General features: G+C 45.0%; 2 protein-coding genes across 4 annotated transcripts; both read left to right on the forward strand.

Annotated features, from left to right (window-relative positions):
- The first annotated feature begins 210 nt into the window (after positions 1 to 210).
- Positions 211 to 6,679, forward strand: LOC123105236 (calmodulin-binding protein 60 D). 2 transcript variants are annotated; one of them, XM_044527261.1, is made up of 14 exons: positions 211 to 527; positions 657 to 708; positions 800 to 921; positions 1,921 to 1,972; positions 2,062 to 2,114; positions 2,259 to 2,734; positions 3,591 to 3,751; positions 4,121 to 4,309; positions 4,998 to 5,130; positions 5,256 to 5,369; positions 5,498 to 5,625; positions 5,709 to 5,813; positions 5,937 to 6,012; positions 6,299 to 6,679. In XM_044527261.1, exons 1-14 carry the CDS (start codon positions 424 to 426, stop codon positions 6,358 to 6,360), a joined length of 1,827 nt encoding a protein of 608 aa, XP_044383196.1. In that variant the 5' UTR covers positions 211 to 423; the 3' UTR covers positions 6,361 to 6,679. The 2 variants fall into 2 exon arrangements, with proteins under 2 accessions (XP_044383196.1, XP_044383197.1); XM_044527262.1 differs by having other exon boundaries at positions 6,302 to 6,679.
- A 5,664-nt stretch (positions 6,680 to 12,343) lies between these two features.
- Positions 12,344 to 17,802, forward strand: LOC123105237 (uncharacterized). Of its 2 annotated transcripts, none has more exons than XM_044527264.1 (14): positions 12,344 to 12,652; positions 12,777 to 12,834; positions 12,980 to 13,056; positions 13,542 to 13,593; positions 13,719 to 13,774; positions 14,003 to 14,457; positions 15,310 to 15,470; positions 15,691 to 15,888; positions 15,989 to 16,286; positions 16,404 to 16,528; positions 16,607 to 16,691; positions 16,834 to 16,907; positions 17,074 to 17,134; positions 17,365 to 17,802. In XM_044527264.1, the coding sequence occupies exons 1-14, from the start codon at positions 12,519 to 12,521 to the stop codon at positions 17,424 to 17,426; spliced, it is 1,896 nt and encodes a 631-aa protein (XP_044383199.1). In that variant the 5' UTR covers positions 12,344 to 12,518; the 3' UTR covers positions 17,427 to 17,802. The 2 variants fall into 2 exon arrangements, with proteins under 2 accessions (XP_044383199.1, XP_044383200.1); XM_044527265.1 differs by having other exon boundaries at positions 17,368 to 17,802.
- The last annotated feature ends 8,839 nt before the right edge of the window (positions 17,803 to 26,641 follow it).

The following is a 26,641-nucleotide window of genomic DNA, read 5'->3' on the forward strand; positions in this document are numbered from 1 at the left end:
CTTATAATATGAATCATACGTGCCAATTTTTAGTAGAGAAATGATGTTGCAGCATAGCTGAAAGGTGACCAGGTTGGGTGGGTTAAAAACGCGTGGCTGCACGTACGTAGGCGCCCGAAGCTGTTGAAATCTCTGGGCACTTGACACTTGACGCGGCATGCCCGCTCGCGCGAGCCCATTGGCTCTCCATATATAATCTTCCCGACGACCATTCGCCATCAGCTACTCCCCTACACGGATCCACAGTCCACACCACCCCGCGCACCTCTCACCGCCGCAGTGCCACGCGCTTCCCCAACCCCAGCACCCCCGGCTACCACCGGCCGTCGCCATTTTCTCTCCACCCGCTGCTGAACTGCTAGCTAGCTATTCCACCGCCGCAGCTCCCCGTGTCCGCGCCTCACCCGCGAAAGCAAGCGCGTGATGGCGGCGCAAAAGCGGCCGCTGGAGGCCGTCGCGGCGGAGCAGGAGGCGCCGCGGTCGCCGAGGAAGCGGCTGCGCCAGACGGTGCTCCTCGTGATGCGGCTGTGAGTGCCTCCCCCTCCCCCAACTAGCCGTTGGTCTCCTCTTTTGCCGTGCACTCGGTCGGGTCCTCCTCTTTCTTCCTTGATTTGAACTCACCATTCGCGGTTGCTTCGCCCGGATCCGCGCCGCAGGGAGAGGAGGAGGGCCAGAGCGGCCACCGTCGGGCAGATGGTTCGCCAGCAGGTGAGGCGATTCCCTGTTCCCCCCGCAATTCGATTTTACTCCCATAACTGACAAGTTTGGTGGGTCTCGATCTGTTTTCGTCGTGCGCCAGGCGCAGCTCGACAGGGCAAAACTGTTTGTGTTTCTCATGCTGCTCGCCTCGCGCCTTTGCTCCGTGGAGAGGCTCCTTCAGCAGCTCCGCAACCTACTGACGGGGCAGATTGGTGCTTTTAGGTATGCTTATTTTGCATTCTGCAAGCACATTATCCATGTCAGAGTTGACGTAGTACCACTACCATGTTAGGATATTTGGATCAGCATGAATATTGACTATTGAGATTCCCTCCTAAAACTAACTAGTACTGTATGAAAGAATAAAGGAGCTGCACATTTTTTAGGAAAGTAGCAACTCAAGTGCTGGCATGCTTTTCTGGGAGCTGCCATTTTTTATCCTCTGATGAGGAATAAGCATCCATCCTTTGGTCTTTCTGACAAGATTGCTGTTGGCAACATAACAACTCATATTTTTGGAAACTTGACAGGCATACTACTTTTCCTGGTTCAGGTTATCAAGTCATATTCATGGTGTGTCAGTAAATAAATCATGGATTTGTTCTTCTTTCAGTAATCATAACGCTCAAAATATATGGAGATGGTCTCACTCTCTAGTAGTCTGTTTATTGACTATTCAACTACGGACGTCATGGATAAATGTGTCCTTCGTTCGATTAATTGATTTTATCTCTGGCTGTGTATTATTTCGTATCCAGTAGATCTTTCATGGCAATCCAGACAATATACAGTTCGATCATGGATCTTGTTGTACAGTAACAACTCAAGTGTTTGCTTGCTTTCCGCGAAATGCAATTTTTACCCTCTGATGAGAAATAAACAGCCATCCTTTTGTCTTCTTTCACAAGATTGCTTCTTGGCAACATAAGAACTTATATTTTTGGAAATGAAAACTTGACAAAATGACAAGCATAGTACCATTTCAATTTCAGATTATCGAATTATATTCATGGAGTGTGAATAAATCATGAATTTTGTTCTTTGTTCACTAATCATAACCACGTACATAAAATATTTGGATCTGCAAGGATTTAACCAGCATAGTACCATTTCAAGTTCAGATTGCTCTAGGATTCGAGTGCTGTGGATGTGATGGATAAATGCTTCCTTGGTTAATTCATTATTTTTACCTCTTGTTGTGTATTGTTTTGTCTCCAATAGATCTTTGACGGTATCCATACAAGATCCAATTCGACCAATTGTACAGACAGAGGTTAGTATCTGGATCTTTATCTGTGTAATATGCCTTTATTTGCATGCATGCACTCTATTCTAACTCCTTTTTGCTATGTCATGAAATAGATGCAGGGACGACAAGCAGCCTCGCTTCCTAATGACATTTCTGAGCCTCCCAGGTTTCTGCCATCTTATCTTTCCCACCGTATATGTTTTTTGATTCATGTCATGATACTTACTGTCAAACCAAGTATTCTCTTTCTACATAATCTGGCAAGTTTCCTTCTGTTACTGTCTCACTCTCATCTTATTTGAAAATTTAGGCAGATACCGGAAGGTTTTCCTGAAACTGGAGGCAACACTCGAGTCAAACTGCGCTTTGTCGATGTTGACAGACCAGAAGATCCTATTTACACTGGTTCTCCAGTACAATGGCTGAATAAGAAAGATGCTAGGGTAGCAGTATTTGAAAATGATAGGCAAATCACGCAGGGCGTCCTTTCTAAATTGCAAATTGAGATTTTAGCAGTCCATGCTGAATTCTTTACTGAGCGAGGACAAGCGGACTTCACCAAAGAGGAATTCAACAAGCAGATATGTATACATAAGGGGAATGAGTCAGTCTTGACCACTGTTAATCTAGCAAATGGTGCGGCCTATATTGGTTCCGTCATATTTATAGAGAGCTCCCAGAGGAAAAGGTTAAGATTGACAGCACGAGTGAAAGGACAGGATCTTGATGTCAGAGTTCAAGAAGCAATCACTGATCCTTTTGTTGTCAAAGTCGGCCGAAGTAAACGTGAGTATATCCAATTGTCCATTCTGAACATCAAACCTTTTTAACTATATTACATGGAAATTTTAGTACACTCTGTAATTTTCTCATTCAATGAAACATTTACTGTTTGCATAGTTGGCAGAAGAACATGCTCTATGTTTTAAAGGCGTCCCTAAGGCGACGCCTAGGCGACGCCTAGGCGTCGAAGCGCTCCCCCTCCGCTTTGGAAAATCGACCGCTTTGGGCGCCTAGGCGTCCAAAGCGCCCGCCTAGGCGCCAAAGCGCCCCCCCTCCCTAAGGCGGTAAGGCGTCGCCTTAAAAACATAGAACATGCTTGCTGATTTTAAGTAAAAAAATGTTAAAGCACATATCATATCTTTCAGAAACTTTTATGGTCTTGTGCAGTGACATTATTTTATTTGAAAATATGAAGTCCTAGCACTAAATGTTCTACTTTGAGAAGGGAATGTTCCGGCACAAAGTTCGGTTCAAAAAGGAGATGCTCAGGCGCCTCGCCTATGGCATAAACGGAAGTCTAGGACTAGACGGGCCAAGCAAGAAATCGTCAACTCCAGCGAGAGATCAGGCCATATTGCACTGACGGCCTATGGTACTCAAATACACCATGATAGTCAAAACTGTATGACCACCTAAGCGAAGGCCAATCACCTCACCTATGCCTAGCGCTATTTTGAACCTGGCAAAACTGTATGAAGTACTGTCACTTAGATTTGGGAGTTGGACCGTACTTTTCTTGGGTCATTACATATTTTGTTTTGAGTCATCTATTAGGTCGTAGATTAATAATAAGCATGGTGAACCAATTGCATATTAGCAATCTTGTCTTAACACATCCAATATTTTTGTTTACTTTCAGAAAACAGAAAGAGTTATCCTCCATCTAAAGAAGAAGCGGTATACCGTTTGGAGAAGATTTCCCTAAAGGGAAAACATTGTACTATCCTTGCTGAAAAAAATATTACTACGGTGAAGCAATTCATGCGTCATTATTACAGAGATGAATCTGGTCTCCAAAAGGTAAATATACAGTTATAGTAATTATGTTTCTACAAGCTTCAGCGTTTCAAATTACTTGCAATAGATATTAGTTAATACTCCCTCCATTTCTAAATATAAGTCTTTTTAGACATTTCAAATAGACTACAACATACGGATGTATATAGACATATTTTAGAGTGTAGATTCACTCATTTTGCTCCGTATGTAGTCGTTTATGGGAATCTCTAGAAAGACTTATATTTGGGAACAGAGGGATAATTGTCATGGATCGGAAATAAAATATCCCGCATCTCCTAGGATTAACTTTGACTACATGCAATGCTATATGTATTCATGTGCACTACATGTAATTAAATGCTAAGTCAACTCTTTATTTCTGGCAATTAGCTTCTTGACATGAAGGAGGATTGGAGTACCTTGATTAAACATGCCACCACGTCTGATCCTGGGCTTGAGATCTATTCTTTTATTGTTGAGGAAAATACTGAACTCTTATTCAATGATTTCTATAATCTTGTTGGTATGATGATCAGTGGATTATATTTTCCTGTCAATTGCCTTGATCAGTTTCAGCAGGTATTCTTTTGACACTGTTCCGTTTCCATCACAATTAGGCTGTTGATTTACTAAGATAACAGTACTCTGGCAATTATCCCTGAAATGTTGTCACGGTTACAAGGTTTATAGCAAGATTTACGTTTGGAAATTATACTGCTTCCTAATGTCATTGTGAATAGCTATTGACTAACCTAACTCTGGCATTGCTGAACTAAAACAGGGCAAATGATGTTATTGTACGTAAGTTAGGACCAAGGCATGGATTCTAAACAAATTCTTATGTCGAGCCTCTGTTTTTACTGCAAAGTTTATTTTTACCTAAGCATATGCATTGGTGATGAAGAATGTGTAGTTGTTCAATTAGTATTTTTCTTTTTGTTTCCGATATCTAGAAACCTAGAAGAAATATATAGAGCAGTTGGATTGCCACCTTCCGGTGTTTCTGTGCTCGCACCGTGTAAACCCACTGAAACACAGGGAGGATCTAACCACCACCCTAGTGCACTTAGTTGAAAATCCTTAAAATGATGAGAGAAAATATAAACACTATTGTCACCAAAAGATTGGCATCCTACTTTCCTTTTTGATGATTAGATGGTTTCATAAAGGTCTGAGCATTGATGCCTCTCTGTACACAAAACAATAAGTAAAAGCATGTGCTTGCACATTATGACGGTGATGACATAAATAAAATATTCTTTTACAGATTAAAGTGAACAACTGGAAAATGTCTACGTATAAGAAATTTGACGAGCGGGAGAACTCAGGGGGTCTTACCCCTGATTACTTCATGACCGATGGCATCCCTGTCCGTGCAATGCCTCTGAACAATGATGCAGGTACTTCTGTACAAGCTAGAACCAAATTGCAATATCCTAATGACATGGCTGCACGACAAGGTTTACTTTGTTCCATTGCTGATCTTTGTTGCGCTACATGTTTCTCTAAATTCAACTTATTGCAGAATTTGGTGATCAGCATCCACTGAATGGGTTCTCACGGGCCGCAGTCCTGTCAAACAATGACGCTGGCCCATCAAACCAAGGAGCACTGCCCGTTCCACAACACACGTATCAAGGTCAATATTAAACACCTGCATAGTTTTGTATCACACATCCTCCATAATGTAATTGCTGCTCCATCGCATTAAAATTAGTATTATTGTTATTATTTCTTATGATAGTCTTGGGTATCAACTTGCTGTAGGACTTGGCCAGCACAATCCTTCTGTGCCACAGAATGGAGCTCCTTACTCTCTGCACCAGGGAAATATCTTAAATGATCAGGGACCATTATCAGCACAGTCCACTATTCCGCCCCACAATTTTTCACCAGTAAGTAAAGTTACCTATGGCACAATCAAAAATTCCATCCTGCAATTTTTCATTGACAACCTGAATTGTTTCATGGATGCTAGGTTCCACAGGATGACATGATCGCAGGTGCAAATCAAACTGACCAGAGAACCCCTTCACTTGACCCTGTTCTGGCTGACATGTCCAGTGGGTTTTCCCCAGTTCCAGTATGTGTTCCTTTGAATAAGTATCTTCGTACTGACTGAAGTACAATATATCAGTATGTAGCAGTCATATGGCTTTAGCCTTTTTTTCCTTTTGTTATGTCATGATGGTGTTTGTTGTTGCAGTTCGAGGACTACAGCAGCCTGGATGTAACCGACTATCTGAATCTGACAGACTATGGCATTGCACCAGCTAATGACGGTATGCAATTTTGAATTTTCAATACCCATGGTGACCACAATGAAAAGCCGATAACTTATGCAATTTTCAATGCCGGAGCGATAACCTCTGTTGCAATCATCTTCTACAATCAGAACTCTTCCCATTTCAATCTAGGATGATATTAAATTGATGTTTACCTTCATAAAATCTGGAGTGTGTATGCTTGGCTGATGACTACCAAACTGTTGCTTAAAGTCAAATTTGGGCCTGGATTTAAGATGTTCCTCTCGATCCGTGCGCTAATGCTGTGTTTCCTTCATTTCAGCAGAACTGCCGAATCCCAACAGCCCATCTGATGGTTATGGACATGATGGCGGCAACCAGTGATAGATTAAACCTGAGACCGCTGCAACAGGCTTTCCTCTACTAGACTAAACATGATGGTGGCAGTCGCTGATTACAGTATTCAGTGTGATTAAACATTTCGTCTGTAAATATTGATAGTGCTGTGAGTTCTAATAGGCAATATTGGTCAGTAATTGCTGAATTTGCTATTGGTTGTAAATAGACATTTGGCTTGTATTCTTAAAAGCAAACCTTTCAGAACAAGAAAACATGTGGCTTGTATTGAATACCTAGAGCGAATATTCATATCGATTGACGAACTTCGTCCAATCCTCTTAATCCATCCTTGATCCTTTTCTAAGTTGCAGAACTTGCTTGGTATAATCCTGCTAATCCATCCTTTAATTTTCTAAGTTGATTTCTTCCTATGTGTGTTCACACATTTTCACTCATATATACAGTATGCTGTGCAGATTAGAATAGTTGTAGAAGATTTCAGTTTGTTAAATACCACAGAGCTTCCATTCCTCCTGCACCAAGGCCACACAGATCGTCACCACAATCTCTCATCCTCAGCTGCCCCATCTGCGACTGCGAAAGCAAGCAAGAACACAAGATGCATCAGTTAGTTGAGCCATGGTATAACAGAGATGCGGGGCAGAGCACATTAATTCAGGCATGGATGCAGAGTTCACCTGAGTTGGGACTGACTGACTAGCCGATGCCGGCACCGTCGTCGACGAAGGTCGCCGTTGATGCTCGGGATAGATATCGATCAGACCGTGTTCTGGGCTGAAGCTTTTGGTCAAGATCTCAGAAGGAGACGCTTCGACCTGGTGAGATCCCGGCTCTCATTGCTGCTCTCTCTGAGATGGATCTCATCTCGAGATGCAAATCTGTTGTGGAAAAGCAGCTGCAAACTAGGTGATGTGAGTACGACCAACCTAACCATTTTCTCTACTCCTGCGTGGGGGTGTTGATCGGGACTTATAGGTGGTGTAAACAAGTCTTCTTATGCGCCAGCGGTCCAAGTTCAGAGTGCTCAAGTCTAATCACCCGTGCGAATCATAGTTTGCCAAACGGCTTACAGCTTTCTCACAGCACCTAGTTTGCAGCTGCTTTTCCGCGACAGATTTCCCACAGCAGCTTTCAGAAAATCCACAGACCAACCAAACACCACCTTTAAAAAAATTAGAGGAGAAACGATGTTTCAGTAGAACTTTGTACTAAAGCAGCGAAAATTAATTTGGATCGAAGGAAGTAGTTATTGTTAAGACCGAAAAATAAAACAAACGTGTGAAGCACGTGTTGTGCATCAGAGTGTTTTTTTTCCTGAACTCATGTCTTCTTGGTTATTTTACTACCTTTTCAATGTGCTGCTTATTTTCCTTAATAATTATCATATCCCACGTGTCCTTTTGGGTGTTTTCCTTCATGACAAGCGGGGCCTGCATGGGTTGAGAGAGCGTGTGCTAATGACGCAGCACTATTTGACTGGTTAATAGGGTGTAACATAGATGAAATACAAAGCCCTGAGTGGAAAGATGCTCCACAATGATTGTGACTGCCCTCATCACCCCATCCCCTCGCCCCCTCGCGGCTGACTGAAATCTCCGTCAGCACGACCTTCAAGGACGGTAGCGGCGAGGCTCCCTCCTCGATCTACCCCTCAGTTGTTGGTGCGCCTCTTCCTACCGAGCGACGCCGTCGTGCTCTCCATTGGTTCCTTGGTGGTTGCGTCTTGGTGTTGCCATTTTCGCCGGCGTTGCTCCACCCCTTCTTCGGACGGAGCACCGTCGGTATGTGGCCTCGTGCTGTCAGATCTGACGGTTGCATCCGACATTTGGATAGCCCTATGACCAGCTTCGAGAGGCTGAGCTTGCGGGTCTTAAAAATGACCAAGTCACCATAGACGTCTCCCTATCGATGAGAATATCGCCTCCCACTGAGGGAAATATTTGTCCTTTATCAGAGACCAAAGCGCCACCCTTGTGTTTGATTCCTGGTGGAGGACCACCATCATCCTAACCATTCAACCACATATTAGTTCTCACAAGATCCGAATGTTGACGTCCAATTCGTTGTGCCATTTAATCTTTCCAATTGGCTAGTTCATTAAGCTTCATCTTACTTTTTTACTGTCTTCACAAAAAGAATCCTTTTAATTTTTTTACTAGTGAAGAAAGAACTTAGTACTTATAGTCGTGGCTAGGTGCAGTGGCCCCATCCCTATTCAAAACAATGAAGAAAATTTACTATGCATGGCTTAGATAAGTAATAAATCAATCCTTTGCCCTTCTAGTTGTTCATATTTTTGCTTTGGCCCCCCTTAGATTCCTGTCAAGTTCCGCCACTGGCTAGGTGGTCTACGAATCTAGATGTAATTTATTTTATTTCTGGTGTTCTTTATAGTGCGATGATTGAAGATGAATAGATTAGAAATTTCTCGAAAAAAAAGAGAGAAAGAACTTACGGGTTGTATTCTGCAAGGCTAGCGAAGAAAAGTCTCAAGGGGGGAAAAATGCTCGAAGCTCCGTTCAACTTTCCAGGAAGAATGTATTATTTGTTTATTTTAAAAAAATGCTCGAATCTTCCTCCGTTGGAGGATTTGGAGCCGAGCTAGCTCTAGCCTCTAGGTAATCTCGACTCGATGAAATATGTAAAGTCAGACCAAAAGTTGCCGAGAACATCCCCAGAAAACCCCACGGAAACAGGATGGAAAATGAAGAGAAACCCCCCGTCCTACGCAGCAGCGCAGTCCAGTCTTCTCCTCCTGTCCCCACGCGGTTCGCTTTAATCTCTCCGGATTATCTTCTATTTACAGTTTAGTAGTAGATGGAAGCATCGCAGGGATTTCCGCGTCCGATCCGCGCGCGCGCGCAGTCGGCGCGGCGTCTCCGTCGTTCACACATGACTTGTACTCCGTATCCTTCATGGCGGCTTTTGCTATCTCTCTATATATCATGCCTCCCTCCATCTTCAGTTCTTCATGTTCGCGCGCTTCAGACACTGTAGCATCTCCCTCGTCCCGTCAGCTCCCACGCCATTGTTGTTTGTTCCGGGAGGATGATTCACCAGGCTAGTCCGATCGGATCAGTGTGGATGGCCATCGTCTTCTGCAGGTGGTACCTTTTTGCGAGTTCTGCATTTCGTGTTCGTAACGATCTCTGTATTTTTCTCGACGCAGGACGACGGACGGACCAAGACGACCTGACCAGCCAGCCATATGGCAGTGTAAGTGTGTCCTCTGATGTTATCGAAGAGAATGTAATAATACAGGATTGATCTGATCATAAGTTCAAAACAAGTCGGGTGCTTAATTATGTCCAAGCGAAGAGGGTTCTGTTCTGCCTGTGCTGGTACATGCTTGACCAAAACGTCTGAAGACAGAACGAGCTGACAGTCACCCACACCCACTCCCACTCTCATTTTTGGATGTTCTTTTGAAATGCACTCTCATGCTTTTAACAGAACGGAAGGGCAAAAGATGAGACTTGAATATGGTTCCCCGGAAGTTAATGATAAGGATATTAGGGCCGGTTAGGATGTTAATTAGTGACTCTTGTACATGAACATAACGGTAGTAGTAAACGGCGAAATATTTCCTACGGATATTCGGTATGTAACCCTAGAAGTGGACCATTTGATGACATCCGACGTGAGGGGATGAGCGGTGGGAGGAGTTGGAAAGCAACAATAGCGAGATGAAGAAGAGTAAGAAGTTCTGGCCTCTCTTCTTCTCTGTCACATCTACTTCACCAACTATAGTAAGCGAGGAGCCACATCCTGAAGTTGCGATGCCGGGAGCAAAATAGCCGGCATACATGAACACGCAAGCTTGCAACTCGCCTCTTTCCAGGGACCAAGAGGATGCGTTGCCGCCACTGCTGCCGGGAAGCAGGAACCAAGAAGATCCACTGTCGCCACGAATTACGGAATGAGAAGTCTCCACCGCAAATTAGTGCCACCTCCGCAGATGCCACGTTCGAGCGTAACACTTCCCTCACAACCGCAACGACATGTCCACCACCAAGATATGTTGGGGCCGCCGCCTTTGTGTCCAACCTCCATCGATGTGCTTTTTGTCCAGGTCCACCTCAACGCTCTAGCTGCTAAGACTCCTACAACGCAGAAGGGAAAGAGACGGCGATAGGGGCTAGGGTTTTGACTCGACCACCGCTGGGAGAGACTCGGGTTTACATCTGCTCTATATGAGAAAATTTGTAATTCTAAATTTACATCTGTCTTATTCGATGTAATGGGTTGCATTTGTCCATGGATCATTCTAGTTGCCACATGTGTCTTTCAATATAAGCATGGTAACTCTATAAAAAATCTTATAAATTGTTTGTGAAGTATATAATAGATAACTTTATCTTATATACTATTTGATCTCCTCTGTTTACTTTATAATACAATCCTATGTTTCATCATTCTATAGAATGTTGGACCATGGTATTATGCTCTAGTGACAGGCGGTTTCATCTGAAATGACATTGCACACATAATATAAACTATCATGTCATTTTACATCATTCAAAGCAAAATTGATCATCATCTGGGTTGGGTTGCTAAAATATGTGCATTTGCTAAAGTTTAGGTGACCATGATCTCCGCAAATCATAATTGACTGCTCAACTATGTGATTTCTTTGTGTTTCATAGAAAGCTCTCATCGGAGATGGGAGAGGGCGGTTTAGAGGGTTGGCCTTATCTAGTGGCAGCATTGTCAAACTTGACGACCATGACAACCCTCGGGAACAAAGGAAGAGAGTGTGGTAGCTGGGCATTAAAGGAGACATGGATTCTATTGTGTTTCCAGTGAAAATTAGGCAATTGTCATATAGGAGGTAGTCATAGAAATACTGAAATACATAGCAGTACCTAAGGTTATGCAAAAAAAACCAGACATTCCATTGGATTGAATCCCATGGTCGAGCAAAATTGGCTTCTACTTTTAAAAATTATGTAGTTAATGGAGAAGGCCTCCCTTTCCCCAATCCTAGCGCCCCTCTATACTTCCTTTTTCTATTGACGAGGATGTTGATTCTCCTCGTGTAGGTATTGAGTGGGTTGGAGGGTGGGTTGTGGATCCTCGATGGTTGTGTTGTTTAGGTCCTAACCATGGCTAGGATTAGGTGTCCATTGGTGGCATCTAGGCGGTGGCGGTGGCGGTGTAGTGGAGTAGTCGGTCCTTCAAGCTTTGTCCTCATCTCGATGGCGGCTCCACCATCGATGACAGGTTAGCGAGGAATCTCCCAAAGGATATGCGTGGTGTTTCGGCTCATTTGGATTGTGGCAGCAACCTCAACTCAAGTAATTCACAGTCCCTTTCGCTGCCTCGAAGACAAGGTCTGCGAGTAGGGTGTGCGAGACTAGGTTCCTCCTCTTTGTCTTATGTTATCGTGTGATGGTGCCACTCCTTAAAAACAATGATGATATAATGGTGGGTCCATATGGAAGTCTTCACCGCGCGGGAAGGGTCTCGAATGGTGTTGGTTTAGTGATGCTTCTGCGATTGGTCTGGAAGGGCTTGGGTACAGGTTGGTCTATCGCGTGAGCTTGTTAATTCATGTTTTTGTTTTATTTTAGCAAGGTTAAAAAGAGGCCGTGCAATAAGGAGCTCAATGTCAACCATTGAGAACTTCTTGAAATGAAAAGTGAGGAGAGGTAAGTGTCATTGTCATCGGTTAAATTAGAGAGAATGAACGCCAAATGAGCCATACCAGAAAAAAAAACATTCAACCTTTTTGGGGTAAGTTTCGTCGAACTTGTTGCGCGGGGGTGATGAGATCAGCAGCACTGCGTATGCGTAGCCGGCCGGCCGTGGCGCAAGCCCGAGAGACCTGCGGGCCACCACCAGCACCGGCACCCCGGCCCGAGCCCAACACCGTGGCGCGGCACGCGCAACGGTCTCTTGCCCCGCCCGTGTGTACGTGACGGAAGGTGACGAAGCTTCTCCACCTTGGCTTGGCCTCCTCCCCCCTCTCCACTCTCCGTCTCCTATTTTTAAGCAGGGCAGCAGACAAGACAAGCGGCAACCTCCAACTCCAAGCTAAAGCCCGCCCCCCAACCCCCACACCACAATCCCCATCACGGCATCAACATTCTTCCCAAATCTCCACGGCTCGGCCAGCCGCCGCCGCCTCTCTCTCTCACGCCGCGCCCCACCCGACCGACGACCCCGCCCAGAGGCGCGTGATGGCGGCGCGCACGCACAAGCGGCCGCTCGCCGCCGTCGTGCCGGAGCCGGAGCAGGAGCATGAGCAGGAGCAGGAGGCGGCCTGCTCCCCGAGCAAGCGGCTGCGGCGGGCGGGGCTCGTCGTCATGTGGCTGTGAGTACCTCCTCTTTTACCCTTCTCTCTCTCTCTCTCTCTCTCGATCATTCCATTGCTTCCACGGCCTGAAACTCACCGCTCGCGGCTGCTTCGCGCGGATCCGCGGTCCCGGCCGCCGCAGGGAGAAGGGGAAGGCCAGGGTGGTCACCATCGGCCAGATGGCGCAGATGCTTCGCCAGGTGAGCCCCATTCGCCGTGCCTCCCGCTCCCGGTTCCTGTCCCCGCATTTTTGGTCTCTCTCCCCGCCGTGCTCTGGTTTGGGCATGTATGCGGCGAGCGATAACTGACGGGTTCTGTGGGTTTTGAATTGTTTTCGTGCGACAGGCGCAGCACGACGTGGCAAATTCCATCATGGAGAGGCTGGAGAAATTGTTGGGACAGCATTTTGGTGCTTTCCAGAGGTACACCACACACATGCTCTCAAGCACAGATATATCCATGTATCGCGGTTCAGATGTTATACTCTGCTTAGAATTTTGGACCGGTGTAGGTAACGGTTTTCCCTCCTAGGAACTAGTAGTAGTTACACAACAATAGAGGAAATGCACATTTCAGCAAAGTAATGAACTAATGATTGAAGTGCTGACTTGCTTGCCAGTTTTTATCATCTAAAAAACACACGGCTATTTTCTCTTTCATAATAAGAATGCTATCAGCAACGCACGAGCTCATATAGAACGGAAAACTGGGCAATCATACTAGATACTACTTCATGTTCAGATAATCAAGTTGTATTCATGGAGTATGTATAAACCATGGATTTCCTCTTCTTTCAGTAACCATAGCTGCATAATATTTATGAAAGCAGCCTTACGAGTTTATGTGTTGAGTATTCCATGGCTCATTAATTAATTGATTTTATCTCTTGTTGTGCTGTATCCAACAGTTCTATTATGGGATGCATAGAAGATAAGGTTCAGTCAATTGTACAGACAAAGGTTAGTATCGATGTAATATGCTCTTTTTTGGGGGATCTTTCAATTATTGTCTACCTCTATGCTAACTCCTCTTTTCTAAAAAAATAACCTCTATGCTAACTCCTTTTTGTTACATCATGCAATAGATGCAGGAACCAAAAGCCGCTTCGCTTCCTAGTGCCGTTTATGAGCCTCCTCCTAGGTATCTGGCATTGTAATTTTCTCCTATGTCCTCCTACAGTTGTCAGCACTAGTTCTGCATTAGAAGTTGAGCAGTGGACATGCATAGTTCCTCTGCTTAATACTCTTGACAGTTTTTTATTCATGTTATGATACTAAAAATCTGCCAAACCAAGTATTTGCTTTCTACATAATCAGTGAAGTTTCCTTTTTTGTTACTGTCTCACTCTCATCCTGTTTTAAATTTTAGGCATGTATCAGAAGGCTTTCCTGAAACTGGAAACGTCAAACTACGCTTTGATGTTGCAGGACCAAAAGACACACTTTTCACTCGTTGTCCAGTATGGAAGAATGGAGAAAATGCTAAAGTAGCAATACTTCAAAATGAGACGCAAATCACACAGGGTGATCTTTCTAAATTGCAAATTGAGATTTTACCTGTTCATGCTGATTTCTTTACTGGACAAGAGGATTTCACCAAAGATGAATTCAACAAGCAAATATATATGTATAAAGGGAAAGAGTTGGTCTTGACAACTGTTAGCCTTACAAACGGCGAGTCCTCTCTTGGTTCATTCTCCTTTCCAGAGAGCTCCCATGGGAAAAAGTTAAGATTAACAGCTCGAGTGAAAAGGCAGGATCTTACTGTCAGAGTTCAGGAAGCAATAACTGATCCTTTTGTCGTCAAAGATCGTCGAAGTGAATGTGAGTATATTCACTTATCCATTCTGAGCACCAATTTTTTTTAACTATATCGAATTGGAGGTACACTGTGTAGTCAGCTGAAGAGCATGCTTCTCCTTTAAGACCTCCTTTGGTTCATAGGGTAGGAAAATCTTAGGAATAGAAAAGTCATAGGAAATGAGATGACATGTATCTCAAATCCTATGAGTAGGAATAGGAAAAGAGATGCCCATTGATTCACATCATAGGATTTTCTCCATTGAGTCTAGGCTAATGTTTATTTTCCTATGAAATGTGGAGGATAGGAAGAATTCCTCCATAGGAATAGGATTCCATTCCTACAAAGTACAAACCAAAGGGCTCTAAAGGAATTTTTCCTATAGAAATCCTATCCTATGAAATTCCTACAAGTTCCTCTAAACCAAAGGAGGCCTAAGTGTCTGACAAGCTGATTTGAGTAATAAAGAAAATCTTACAGCACATAGTATATCTTTCAAAGAACGATTACGGCCTTATGCATGCAATGACATTATTTTACCTCAAAATATGATATTTTTGGTGCTAAATGTTCTGCTTTTTGAAGGGGATGGCTTATTCTGCCAAAAAAGGGTAGCAGTACTGTGACTCGCTCTTCTTTGCTCACTACACAGTTTATGTCGATCTGTTCATTTCGTGGGTAATGGAGAAAGGGTGGGCACCTTTGTAGTTTTTCAATGTTGTACGTGGTAGATCAGTAATACATTGATTGTAATTTACTATGACATTAATCCTTTGGTAAAAACTATCAGATGCAAATATAACTAAAATGATCTCATTTAATATTGGCAATCTTGTCTGAACTCTGAACACACCCAACCTTTTTGCCTACTTCAGCAAATGAGAAGAGTCCTATTCCATCCAAGGAAGACGCTATACATCAACTGAAGAAAATTTGCTTAAAGGGAAAACATTGGAATAACCTTGTGGAGAAAAATATTACGAAAGTGAAGCACTTGTTGCGCCATTATCATAAAGATAATTTTGGTCTCCAAAAGGTATATATGCAGTTATTATGATATGTCTGCACTCTTCAATGTTTCAAATTACCTGTAATAGATATTAGTCATTAGTTAATCATTGTCCTGGATCAGGATAAGATATCCAACATCTCTTAGGACTTATTTGGACATGTACTGCTAAATGTACTAATATGCACTATAATATCTGGTAGCATTTCATTAATTGATAAGATCATTTTTAATTTATGGCAATTAGCTTCTTGGCATGAAGAAGGGGGATTGGAATACCATGATTGAACATGCTACCATGTGTGTTCCTGGGGACGAGATATATTCCTATTGGGTTCCAGAGGATAATTGTCAAATCTTATTCAATGATTTCTATGATCTTGTCGGTAAGATGACTGATAACTATGTTCCTTACAGTGTCAGTGACGTCGATCAGTTTCCACAGGTGACGTCAATAACACTCTTCCACTTCTATCACAGTTAGGCAGTTGATAGTCACTAAAATAATAGTGTGCTCATAATTACATTCAAATATTCTGTTACAGCTTAAAGTGAAGAACTGGAAAATGTCTGCATACAAGAAATTTGAGGAGCTGGAGAACTCAGGGGGTCTTATCCCTGATTATTACCTGAGCAACGGCCGCCTTGTCCTGGCAGCGCCTGCGAACAATGGTGCCAATACTTCCAAAAATCAAACTACTGCAGAATTTGGTGAGCAACAACCATTTCTGCAGGAGAGTGGATTCCCACTGGCACAGATCTTTGCAAACAATGTTGCTGGTCCTTCGAATCAAGAAACACCACCATTTGCACAGTACAGTTACGAACAGGTTACGCATCAAGGTAAATACTGAACACATGCCCAATTTTGTATCAAACATAGTCCATATTGTGAGTGATGCCTCAGTGCAAAAAGTATTATTATTGCTACTCACAGTTTTGACAATCAATTTGCTGTAGAACCATATCAGCAGCATCCTTTTATGCCATGCAACGGAATTCCTTCCTATCCGACCCAAGGAAACATTGATGGTACAGGATCATTCCCAGCATGGTCAATCAGCCCATCCCACAATTTTGCACCAGTAAGTAAAGATACTTGTGACAGAATCAACTATTCCATCCAACAATTCATTGCCAACTCAAATATTTCCTGGATGTAGGCTGAAGAGGAGAATTCAATGACTCGTGCAAATCTAACTGCCCAACACAATGGATACTCAAGCTCCTTGATGACTGCTGGTCCTGGTAATTTCTTGTCTTGTAACAGGCGTGCTTGCTATATCCAGTTTTTTTTAATGTGATAGTATAGGCAATGTTCTAGACATTCAAATCACTTCTCCATTATGCATTGTTGGGTCCTGATATGTTGGTGTTGGCACTTCCTCAGGTGGGGTTAGTCAGGGAACCTCTTCACTTAACCATGATCAGGCTGGCATCGTCAATGCGTCATATACAATGGAAGTATGTGCTTTTCTTTTTAATAAGTTGGATGTGTCATGGGAATTTTGCTTGAGAACAGATCAATTATCTTCTCTCAGGCCAATGTATATCAGTCTATGGCAATCACACGGCTTTAGATCTTTTCTCTCCGTCAAAGTCATGATGATGTTTGTTCTTGCATTTCCAGGAATTGCTAGGAGTGGCAGAAGCACATGTGGCAGATCAGGCCTTCATAGCAGCTAACAACGGTATGCGGTTTTTGATACCCATGATAACCATATATAGTTCTGTTGATATAAGCTAAGCTGCTAAATCACAGAGCTTGGCAATTTTAACTTCTGATGATGCAAATTGATGTTTACCTTCACAATAACCAAAGCGTATATGCTTGACTGATGACTACCATCCTACCAAACTGTTGAAACCCTGTCTGCTTAGAAGTTGAAATTGCCCTGATGGTGTATTTCTTTTATTTCAGCAGAACTGCCGAATTCTAACAACCAATCTAATGGTTATGAATATGATGGTGGCATCTGGTGATTGAACTTGAGACCACAGGAACAGACTTTCCTCTACCAGAGTAAACATGATGGTGGCAGCCGGTGATTCAAGTATTCTGTGTGATTCCATTTCAAAAAAAAAAGTATTCTGTGTGATTAAGCATTTAGTTTGTAAAATATCAGCAGTGTTGTGAGTAGTAACAGACAATATTGTTTTGTATATTGCTGAATTTGCTATTGGTTGCGGTAGGCATTTGGTTTGTATTCTTAAAGAACAATCTTTAATCTTTTAGAAAAAGAGGGCACCTCGCTCTTCTTGAACACCGAGGAGCAAATATTCGCATTGCTGAACTTGGTGTAATCATGTTAATCAATCTTTTTGCTGAGGTGAGTTACCTATGTATGACACATTTTCACTTTGTTTTGAGTTAATACGATTTTTTACCCCAATATACGCTTGTGAAAGATTTTACCCTCGAATCGGCATTCGGTCAATTGGTAGCCCCTAATTGAAAGATTCCTTCCACATTTTACCCCCATTCGATTTTTTTTCCCAAACGAGTTCTGACTAGGCTGCCACGTAGGCGTGTTCTTCTATTTTTGTGCTGATTTTCGTTTTGATTTTTTTTCTCCGCAAAAACCGGTTCAGATGTTTAGCTTGACATTTTGTCAAGCAGGCTGAGGGCGCCGTCAAAATTCCCGTGGCCGCCCATCACACTTCACACCTTCGCCTCCTCACGGACAACATCCCTTAGGTGCACGACGCCGGTGCACCTCCTCCCCGGCCTGCCGCCGCACTGTGCCAGGAGTAGGACGGCCGCGGTTTAGTTAGCACCGGCGGTTTGTGGCTGTGAAACGAGAGAAGTTGCAGTTCGGCACACATCAAACCGATGGGCCGCGGTCATCTATTTATATGCAGAGAATACAAGGTCAAGTTGTTACAGATTGATCTGGGAAGATCACAACAGAATACATGTGTGCGCATCAAGCAAACTAAGATTCTAACTACCTAACTTGTTATCCACGTTGATGTATATCGGCTGTTTAACACACCCCCTCAATCACAACCGGAGAGGTTGAGATTGTATCTAAAGAGCCGAAGCTGCTGCACACCAACTGGCTTAGTTAGGCCATCTGCTAGCTGATCCTGCGTGGGAATAAATCGTATGTCCAGTGCCTTGCTTGCAACCCGTTCTCGAACAAAGTAAAAGTCAACCTCAATATGCTTTGTCCGTGCATGAAACACAGGATTAGCAGAGAGATACGTGGCTCCAAGATTATCACACCAAAGCACTGGTGCACGCGACTGATATACTCCCAATTCTCCAAGCAAGGATTGTAGCCAGATGATTTCTGCTGTAGCATTTGCTAATGCCTTGTATTCTGCTTCAGTACTTGACCTTGCCACTGTAGCCTGCTTTCGTGAACTCCATGATATAAGATTGCTACCATAGAACACTGCAAAACCACTAGTGGAGCGTCTGTCATCAGAAGAGCCAGCCCAGTCAGCATCTGAGAATGCACTGACCAAGGAAGAAGTGGACTTGCGAATGCGAAGACCAGTATGCACAGAGTGTTGCACATATCTAAGGATCCTCTTAACTGCTGTCCAATGCTCATCTGTGGGCTCATGTAAAAACTGACAGACCTTGTTTACTGCAAAAGAGATGTCCGGACGCGTCAGAGTGAGATACTGCAAAGCTCCAACCGTGCTGCGGTACTTGGTGACGTCATCTGGAGACAGAAGAGAACCCCCTTCACGAGAGAGTTTATCAGTGACTGTCATGGGCGAGGTGGCTGGCTTACATTGACTCATTCCTGCTTTCGCAAGCAAATCAGCTGCATATTTCCCTTGAGACAGGACAAGATCCTCCCCTGATCGCCGCACTTCAATGCCCAAAAAAAGTGAAGATCACCAAGGTCCTTAAGAGGGAACTCAGAGTGAAGATCTGTGATCAGACGACTGACAGCTGAGGGTGATGAGCTAGTAACAATAATGTCATCCACGTAGACAAGCATAAACATGATAACATCACCAGAGTTGTACACAAAGAGTGAGGTATCAGCACAAGAAGGGACAAACCCCAATTCCTGGAGTCTGGAGCTGAGGCGTGAGTACCATGCACGAGGAGATTGTTTCAATCCATAAATTGCCTTGTCGAGCTTGCAGACATGATGCCGAAAACGTGAATCAACATACCCAGGTGGTTGTCGCATGAACACATCCTCTTCCAGAACGCCATGGAGGAACGCATTCTGGACATCAAGTTGCCGAAGGGCCCAGCCACGAGAAACTGCAAGAGACAAGACCAGACGAATGGTGGCAGATTTTACGACAGGACTGAAGGTATCCTCATAATCAACTCCGTAGCGCTGCTTGAAACCCTTCGCTACCAGTCGTGCTTTGTGACGCTCAACGGTACCATCAGCACGATGTTTGACGCGGAACACCCATTTGCAATCAATGAGATTACGGCCTGGTGCAGGAGGGACGAGATGCCACGTGTGATTGCGCTGGAGAGCCTGAAACTCCTCATGCATAGCTGCAACCCAAGAGGGGTCAGCGAGAGCAGCCGAGATGCTTGCTGGAACCAAACCAGACGTAGTTGTAGCAGAGAAACCGCGTTTGCGCGTGTCGTACGGGACCGTACCATCCGTCCGGACGTATGGTTTGACGACCCCCGCCTGGGATCGTGTGCGCGGACGTGGGGTTGGCGAAAGCATGGGTCGCTCCTCGACCAGTGCGGGCGCAGGTGACACCGGGGGCCCGCCACGAGCGAGCGCAGGCAGGCGCTGTGTTGGGGACGCGGGCGAGGCCGATTGGGCCGGTGGAGTGGAGCCCACCACAGAGGCGGGATTAGGAAGACGATTGATTAGAAAGCATGCTGTGAGAAAAGCTTCATCCCAAAACCGAAAGGGCATGGAGGCATGTGCAAGGAGGGTAAGACCTACATCGACTACATGGCGATGCTTGCGCTCTGCGAAGCCGTTTTGTTGATGAATGTGTGGGCAGGAGACATGATGTTCAATGCCAAGTTGATGAAAAAATGAGTTGAGTTTCCCATACTCCCCCCCCCCCCCCAATCTGTTTGCATGCAAAGAATTTTGTGATTGAGTAGGCGTTCAGCATGGACTTGAAATTCAAGGAAAACACGATAAACATCAGCTCGAGATTTAAGACAGTAAAGCCATGTAAATTTGCTATAATCGTCGATGAAATTGACATAATATTTAAACCCTCCAGAGGAGGTGCACGCAGGCCCCCATACATCCGAGAAAACAAGCTCAAGAGGTTTGGAGGATGACCTATTCGACCTAGGAAAGGGAAGTTGATGACTCTTTCCCTGTTGGCAAGCATCGCACACAGGGACTTTATTTTTATTGGACTCACGAAGAAACTCTAGATTTTGACGACGAAGGGCTTGATCCACCACCGGAGAAGCTGGATGGCCTAGACGGTAATGCCATCTAGTGTGTGTGTGCTTGATGGCGGAGAGAGCTTAGGCTTGAGGTGTCCTGCCATGGCTACCGGTGACGGGGTAGAGGCCTCCATTAGTGCCCCCTCGAAGAAGAACCCTCTTCGAAGCACGATCCTTGACAACAAAGTAGGTAGGGTGAATTTCAACACAAACATTATTGTCATTGGAAAGTTTATCAGTGGAAAGTAAACTTCGTGTAGCTTGGGGAACATGAAGAATATTACGAAGGATGAGAGGTCTGTGAGACGTACGGAGTTCAGAAGAACCAATATGAGAAATCGGCATACCTGACCCGTTCGCCGCGTGAACTTGATCCTTGCCGGTGTATCGTTCATGCATGGTGAGTTTGTCCAGATCCCCAGTTATGTGGTCGGTGGCACCGGAGTCGAGGTACCACGCCGGATCGAAGCTCTGTCCAGTGGAGATATTGTTGGCGATGCGCTCCTTGCGAATGAAGGAGTGGTCGAAGCGGCGATAGCAGTCGAAGACGTCGTGGCCAGGGCGCTTGCAAAGCTGGCAGATGATGTCTCCCTTGCCCCCGTTTCTGCCAGCGTTGGGAGCACCAGAGCCACGATTGGTGTTGTGGCTCGGGTCGCCACAGTTGTGGCCATGACCAGGGGAGCCGCAGGTGCGCCCGTTGCCGCCGCCGTTGCCTCCCGAGCCGCGGCCGCGGCCACCTCCAGAGCCGCGGTTGCGGTTTCCACCAGATCCGCCGCCGCCGCCGCCGCCGCCAGAGTTGTGGCTGACGTTGTTCACCGAGGGACCGCCGGAGGGAGGGAGCTGAAACACGTTGTCGTGGTGCCGATGACGAAGCTCGAAGTCCAGGAGATGAGAGTAGAGCTCATTGAGCAAGATCTCATCTGCCCGCGTGGTGACAGAGGTCACGAGCGGGTCGTAGGTGGAGTCCAGGCCGGTGAGGAGGTAGATGATGATGTCCTCCTCATCCAGCTGCTTCCCGGCGGCAGCGAGGGCGTCAGTGAGGCCCTTCACCTTGGTGAAGTAGTCCACCATGGTCATGTCACGCTTCTGGATGTGAGCAAGTTGACGACGAAGCTACATGATGTGCGCCCTGGAGCGGGTTGCACAGGTCCTCTCCAGTGCACTCCAAACCGCCGCAAATGACGGTAGGAACGGGACCTGCAGCAAGGTGTTGTTGGAGAGGGTGGACAGGAGGAAGCTGAGACAATGCTGATCCCGTGTCACCCACGAGAGGTAGTCGGGGTTGGGAACCGGGGGGGCGCCGTCGGCGCCGGGGACAACTTTGTCAGGAGCCGGTTCTGTCCCGTCGGCGATGGACATCCAGTGCGCGCCGCGGAGAGCAGGGAGGATCTGGGCTTTCCAGGGGAGATGGGTGTCGTGGGAAAGCTTCACGGTCACGAGGCCCGTGAGGGATGGAGATGGCGAGGTGGAGGCCATGACGCTGAGCGACTGCGTGGTGACTGCGCCGGTGGTGAGCGACGCGAGGGCGGAGCTGGTGGCGGCTGCTTGGGTGGAGGAGGTTTGGCTGGACGAAGTCATCTAGATGGGAAGAGGATGGCCTGATACCATGTGAAATGAGAGAAGTTGCAGTTCGGCACACATCAAACCGATGGGCCGCGGTCATCTATTTATATGCAGAGAATACAAGGTCAAATTGTTACAGATTGATCTGGGAAGATCACAACAGAATACATGTGTGCGCATCAAGCAAATTAAGATTCTAACTACCTAACTTGTTATCCACGTTGATGTATATCGGCTGTTTAACAGTGGCCAACTCGCCCGGCTTTGGTGACGCCTCGGACTTGGTCGGTGTCCGTGTCGTCGAGGGCCACTCCGGACAAGATGCGAGCTCCGGGGATCTACACCATGCCGTCGAAGGTTGCGTCGGTGCAAGGTGAGCACCACTGTCGCGTCTCTGTCTTGGGCCTTTGTTTCCTGCGTTGGATGGCGCATGGACGTTAAGCGGCGAGCGGGAGGAGGTGCATCCGAGACCGAGAGGAGTACGGCGGCCCGTAGGAGGGAGGGTGACCGGCAGCATCGCACGGGCAGTGGGCATGGCAGAGACGGACGAGCTCGGAGCGCATGCTGCTTGGGGCCAGTGGCGGAGCTAGCCGAAAAACTCTGGGGGGCGAAACACAAATCATCAATGTCTGGGGGGCCAAATGCTAAAAATGTTCTAATCTAAGTCTTCCTAAAAAAAATTTCTTCAGAAATTGGTAAAAGGCTGGGGGGCTGCGGCCCCCCCTGGCCCCAACATAGCTCCGCCACTGCTTGGGGCATGCTCGGGGAGGACGCCCTGGGCGAGCAGGTAGTGGGCACGGAGGCCATGAGAGCTATTTGCAGTGAACCGGTTTTCTCAAGGAAAAACAAAAAGAAAAGTAGAAAAAAAATCAGTCAACATGGCATGTCAAATCAGCACTGAATCGAGATGAACAGCAAAACTAGGAGGTATTTTATGTCACGGGGGAGTGTGCCACCAATTGACTGAACCGTGAATTTGAATGACCCAAACGCAGTCGATGCCTTTCGATTCATTTGCATGAATATTGAATTAATTGTCATCTGAGTCGAGAGTCACGCAAGCATCCAGCGTCGTGTGGGCGTTATCATTTAGGCCTTCTTTGGTTTGTAGGAATTTCATAGGAATTCTAGAGGATAGGATTCTTATAGGATTTTTCCTTTAGAGCCATTTGGTTCATAGTAATGGATTCCTATTCCTACATAGGATTGGTTCCTATCCTCCACATTTCATAGGAAAATAAAAATGAGCCTAAACTCAATGGAAAAATTCCTTTGAGGATTTGAGTTACATGTCATCTCATTTTCCATAAATTTCATATTCCTATAATAATCCTATCCTATGAACCAAAAGAAGCCTTAGTGTCACACGTGTGCACGCTCCTCGCCCGAGCGGACACAGGACGCTTGCCCGAACGTGTGGGCGAAACTGCTCTTCGCCCACACGACGCTCACAGGGCGATAGATGACAACTACAGGTGTGCACATGTGGCAACTAGTTAATCACACACGGCAACTATGGTTTGACAACATGTGGCAACTCCAATTAGTTATACAATGAAAACTATATTTAATGATACATGGCAGACATGACAACTATAGTTAATTATATATGGCAACTAAAGTTGATTACACACGCGTTCGGGCTCATGGGATGGGGGTGAGCAGTTGCCACATAGGATCGTGTGGGCCATCGTAGCTGCGCCCGAACGTATGAGCAATTTTAATGTTCACCCACATTGGGTCGTGTGGGCTGTTTCTTTGATACAGCCGGACGAGTCATGTGGTTGGATGTCCATTGTGTCACACGTGTGGCAGTTATCGGCATCTATATTTTAAGGGTAAAAAAAAGTAGGACCACATGTAAATTTTATAGATATATAGGAGGAAAAAAGGGAGGGAACCCTTACAAAGTCTACATGACCAATACAAAACCCAAATCTAAACAACGAAGAACTGTATACATCTTACAACAGAAAACTAGGAAACAAAAGAAAGCCTGAAAACCAGCGATAAGGAGCAAACAAACAAAAATAGACTTGCTCCAATGAGAAGCCCGCATCCGCATTCGCTGGCTAACGGCCCTGGTAAACACTTCAAGCCTCATACCGCCACAACCATACCTCGTGCGCCATAGCGGGAACAATATCCTGAAGGTTGGCCCAAAGAAGAGGAGTGCTCCCGACGATATTGGTGACCCTACGTGCGACCAACCAACAAGTGATTGCAACTAGTGGCGGGGCTTGATGAAGATTCTTGAGGAAGCTAGTCAAAATTGAGAGGGCGAAGAAGATAAATTATGCATGAACTCTGAGAAATAATTGGTATTCAAATCTAATAATTAGGGGTAGTTTTCCTAGATTAGGGGAGGGGGGGGGGGCAATGGCCCCCTTTGGCCCATGAAGCTTCGCCACCGATTGCAACCTTCGAGTTCAGAGCTAACTTGCTGAAGCAAGCAAAGTAATCATGTTCTCTTCAGCATTTTCCAACCTTCAGGGGAGTGTGTTCTCACTGCCTGAAGTCCTCTCAATGAACGGTGCTGGTCGTTCTAAAAGAGAAACACTACCGTTTTCACGGTATCCTTATGAACAGACTCTGCATCAAGGTTAATATTCAACACCTGCATACTTTTTCAAACACTCCCTCATACCGTTATCACTACTTAATTGCAAGAAAATTATTATTTTTATTATTGCTTCTGATAGTTTTGGGAACCGGCTTGCTATAGGACTTTGTCAGCACGATCCTTCTAAGCCACATTATAGAACTCCATACAATCTAACCCAGGGAAATGTCTTAAATGCTGATAGATCACACTCAACGCAGCGAACTCTGTTCCACAAATATTTTTCGGTAAGTAAACTTACATATATTGAATAAATGCTCCAGTTATTTGCTCCAAAAGTTCAAACCATAGTTTTAAATGCCAAATAGCGGCAGTCCTTCAAATCAGGTATAGCTTGCTATTTTGTAACTTTACCAGACAATTGTATATGAATACCATTTAGTGGCACCCTGCTCAAATTGCTATTTAAAATTTAGTCTTCTGGGCAACCAATGCTATTGAATTCATGCTCTAGCAAATTCATCCAAAAGTCCGAACTGACGGGCAATATATTTCAACAACATCCAACAATTTCGTCCCGCGATTTTTGATTGAAATGTGAAAATATGTTTCCCGGATGATAGGTTTCAGGGGATGACCTGGTCGCAGGTGCAAGTCTAACTGGCCAACAAGTTGAATACTTGGACTTCCGGGCAAGCGATGCTCTTGGTACTCCTTATCTTATAGAAGGTGTGCTTGCTACACCCAGTTTTTCTAATTTCCCAATATATGCGGTGTGCTAGATCATTGATTATCCAATCACTTCTCCATTATGCATTATTGGGTTGATATGTTGGTGTTTGAACTTCCTCAGATGAAGTTGGTCAGGCAACCTATTCAACTTACCATGATCAGACTGCCATCTTCAGCGGATTACCTTCAACTGATGTGCGTGCTTTCTTTTGAACAAGTCATGGGAATTAGTTTACTCTTCAGAACAGAACAATTATCTTTGCTCAGGCCAATAATGTATCCGTCTACAGCAATCACAATGCTTTAGATTTTTTTTCTTCATTTGTTATGCCATGATGACGTTTGTTCTTGCAGTTCCAGGAATGGCCACTAGTAGAAGAATCACATTGGCAGACCAGGCGCCTTTATACTCGCTTGCACCGGTATGCGTTGTTTGATACCCATGATGACCAGTGATAACTTCTGTTGACATGAGCTCAGCTGCTAAATTATGGGGCGTGTGTTACTATATTCCAAATGTCTCTTTCCATTTCAAAATAAGATGATAGCAAATTGATGTTTACCATCATAATCGTACCAAACTGTTCAAACCCCGACTGCTTAAAGGTTAAAATTGGGCATGAATTTAAGATCTTCCTTTCCTTCGTGCACTGATGCCTGATGGTGTGTTCCTTTTGTTTCAGCAATGCGGACGAATTCCAACATCTCATGGTTAAATTTCAGCAATCCAGACCTTGCTCTACTAGACTAAACAAGATGGTGGCAACCGGTGATTTAAGTATGGGATTCAGCGTGGCAAAGTTTGTGTAGTGTTTCTGAGTAGCAACGCAGATCTTTCATATTGCTCCATGTGGACCAATGGACCATGTATGTTAAGTTTGCTAGTAGACATTTGGCTTGTACGTATTCTTATAAAAATATCGACCTTTTTTCTAAGTTGAGTTTCCTATGTATGTTCGCACATTTTCACTCATAATA

The sequence above is a fragment of the Triticum aestivum genome, chromosome 5A, assembly GCF_018294505.1.
Source record: "Triticum aestivum cultivar Chinese Spring chromosome 5A, IWGSC CS RefSeq v2.1, whole genome shotgun sequence".
In the NCBI taxonomy this organism is placed as follows: Eukaryota; Viridiplantae; Streptophyta; class Magnoliopsida; order Poales; family Poaceae; genus Triticum; species Triticum aestivum.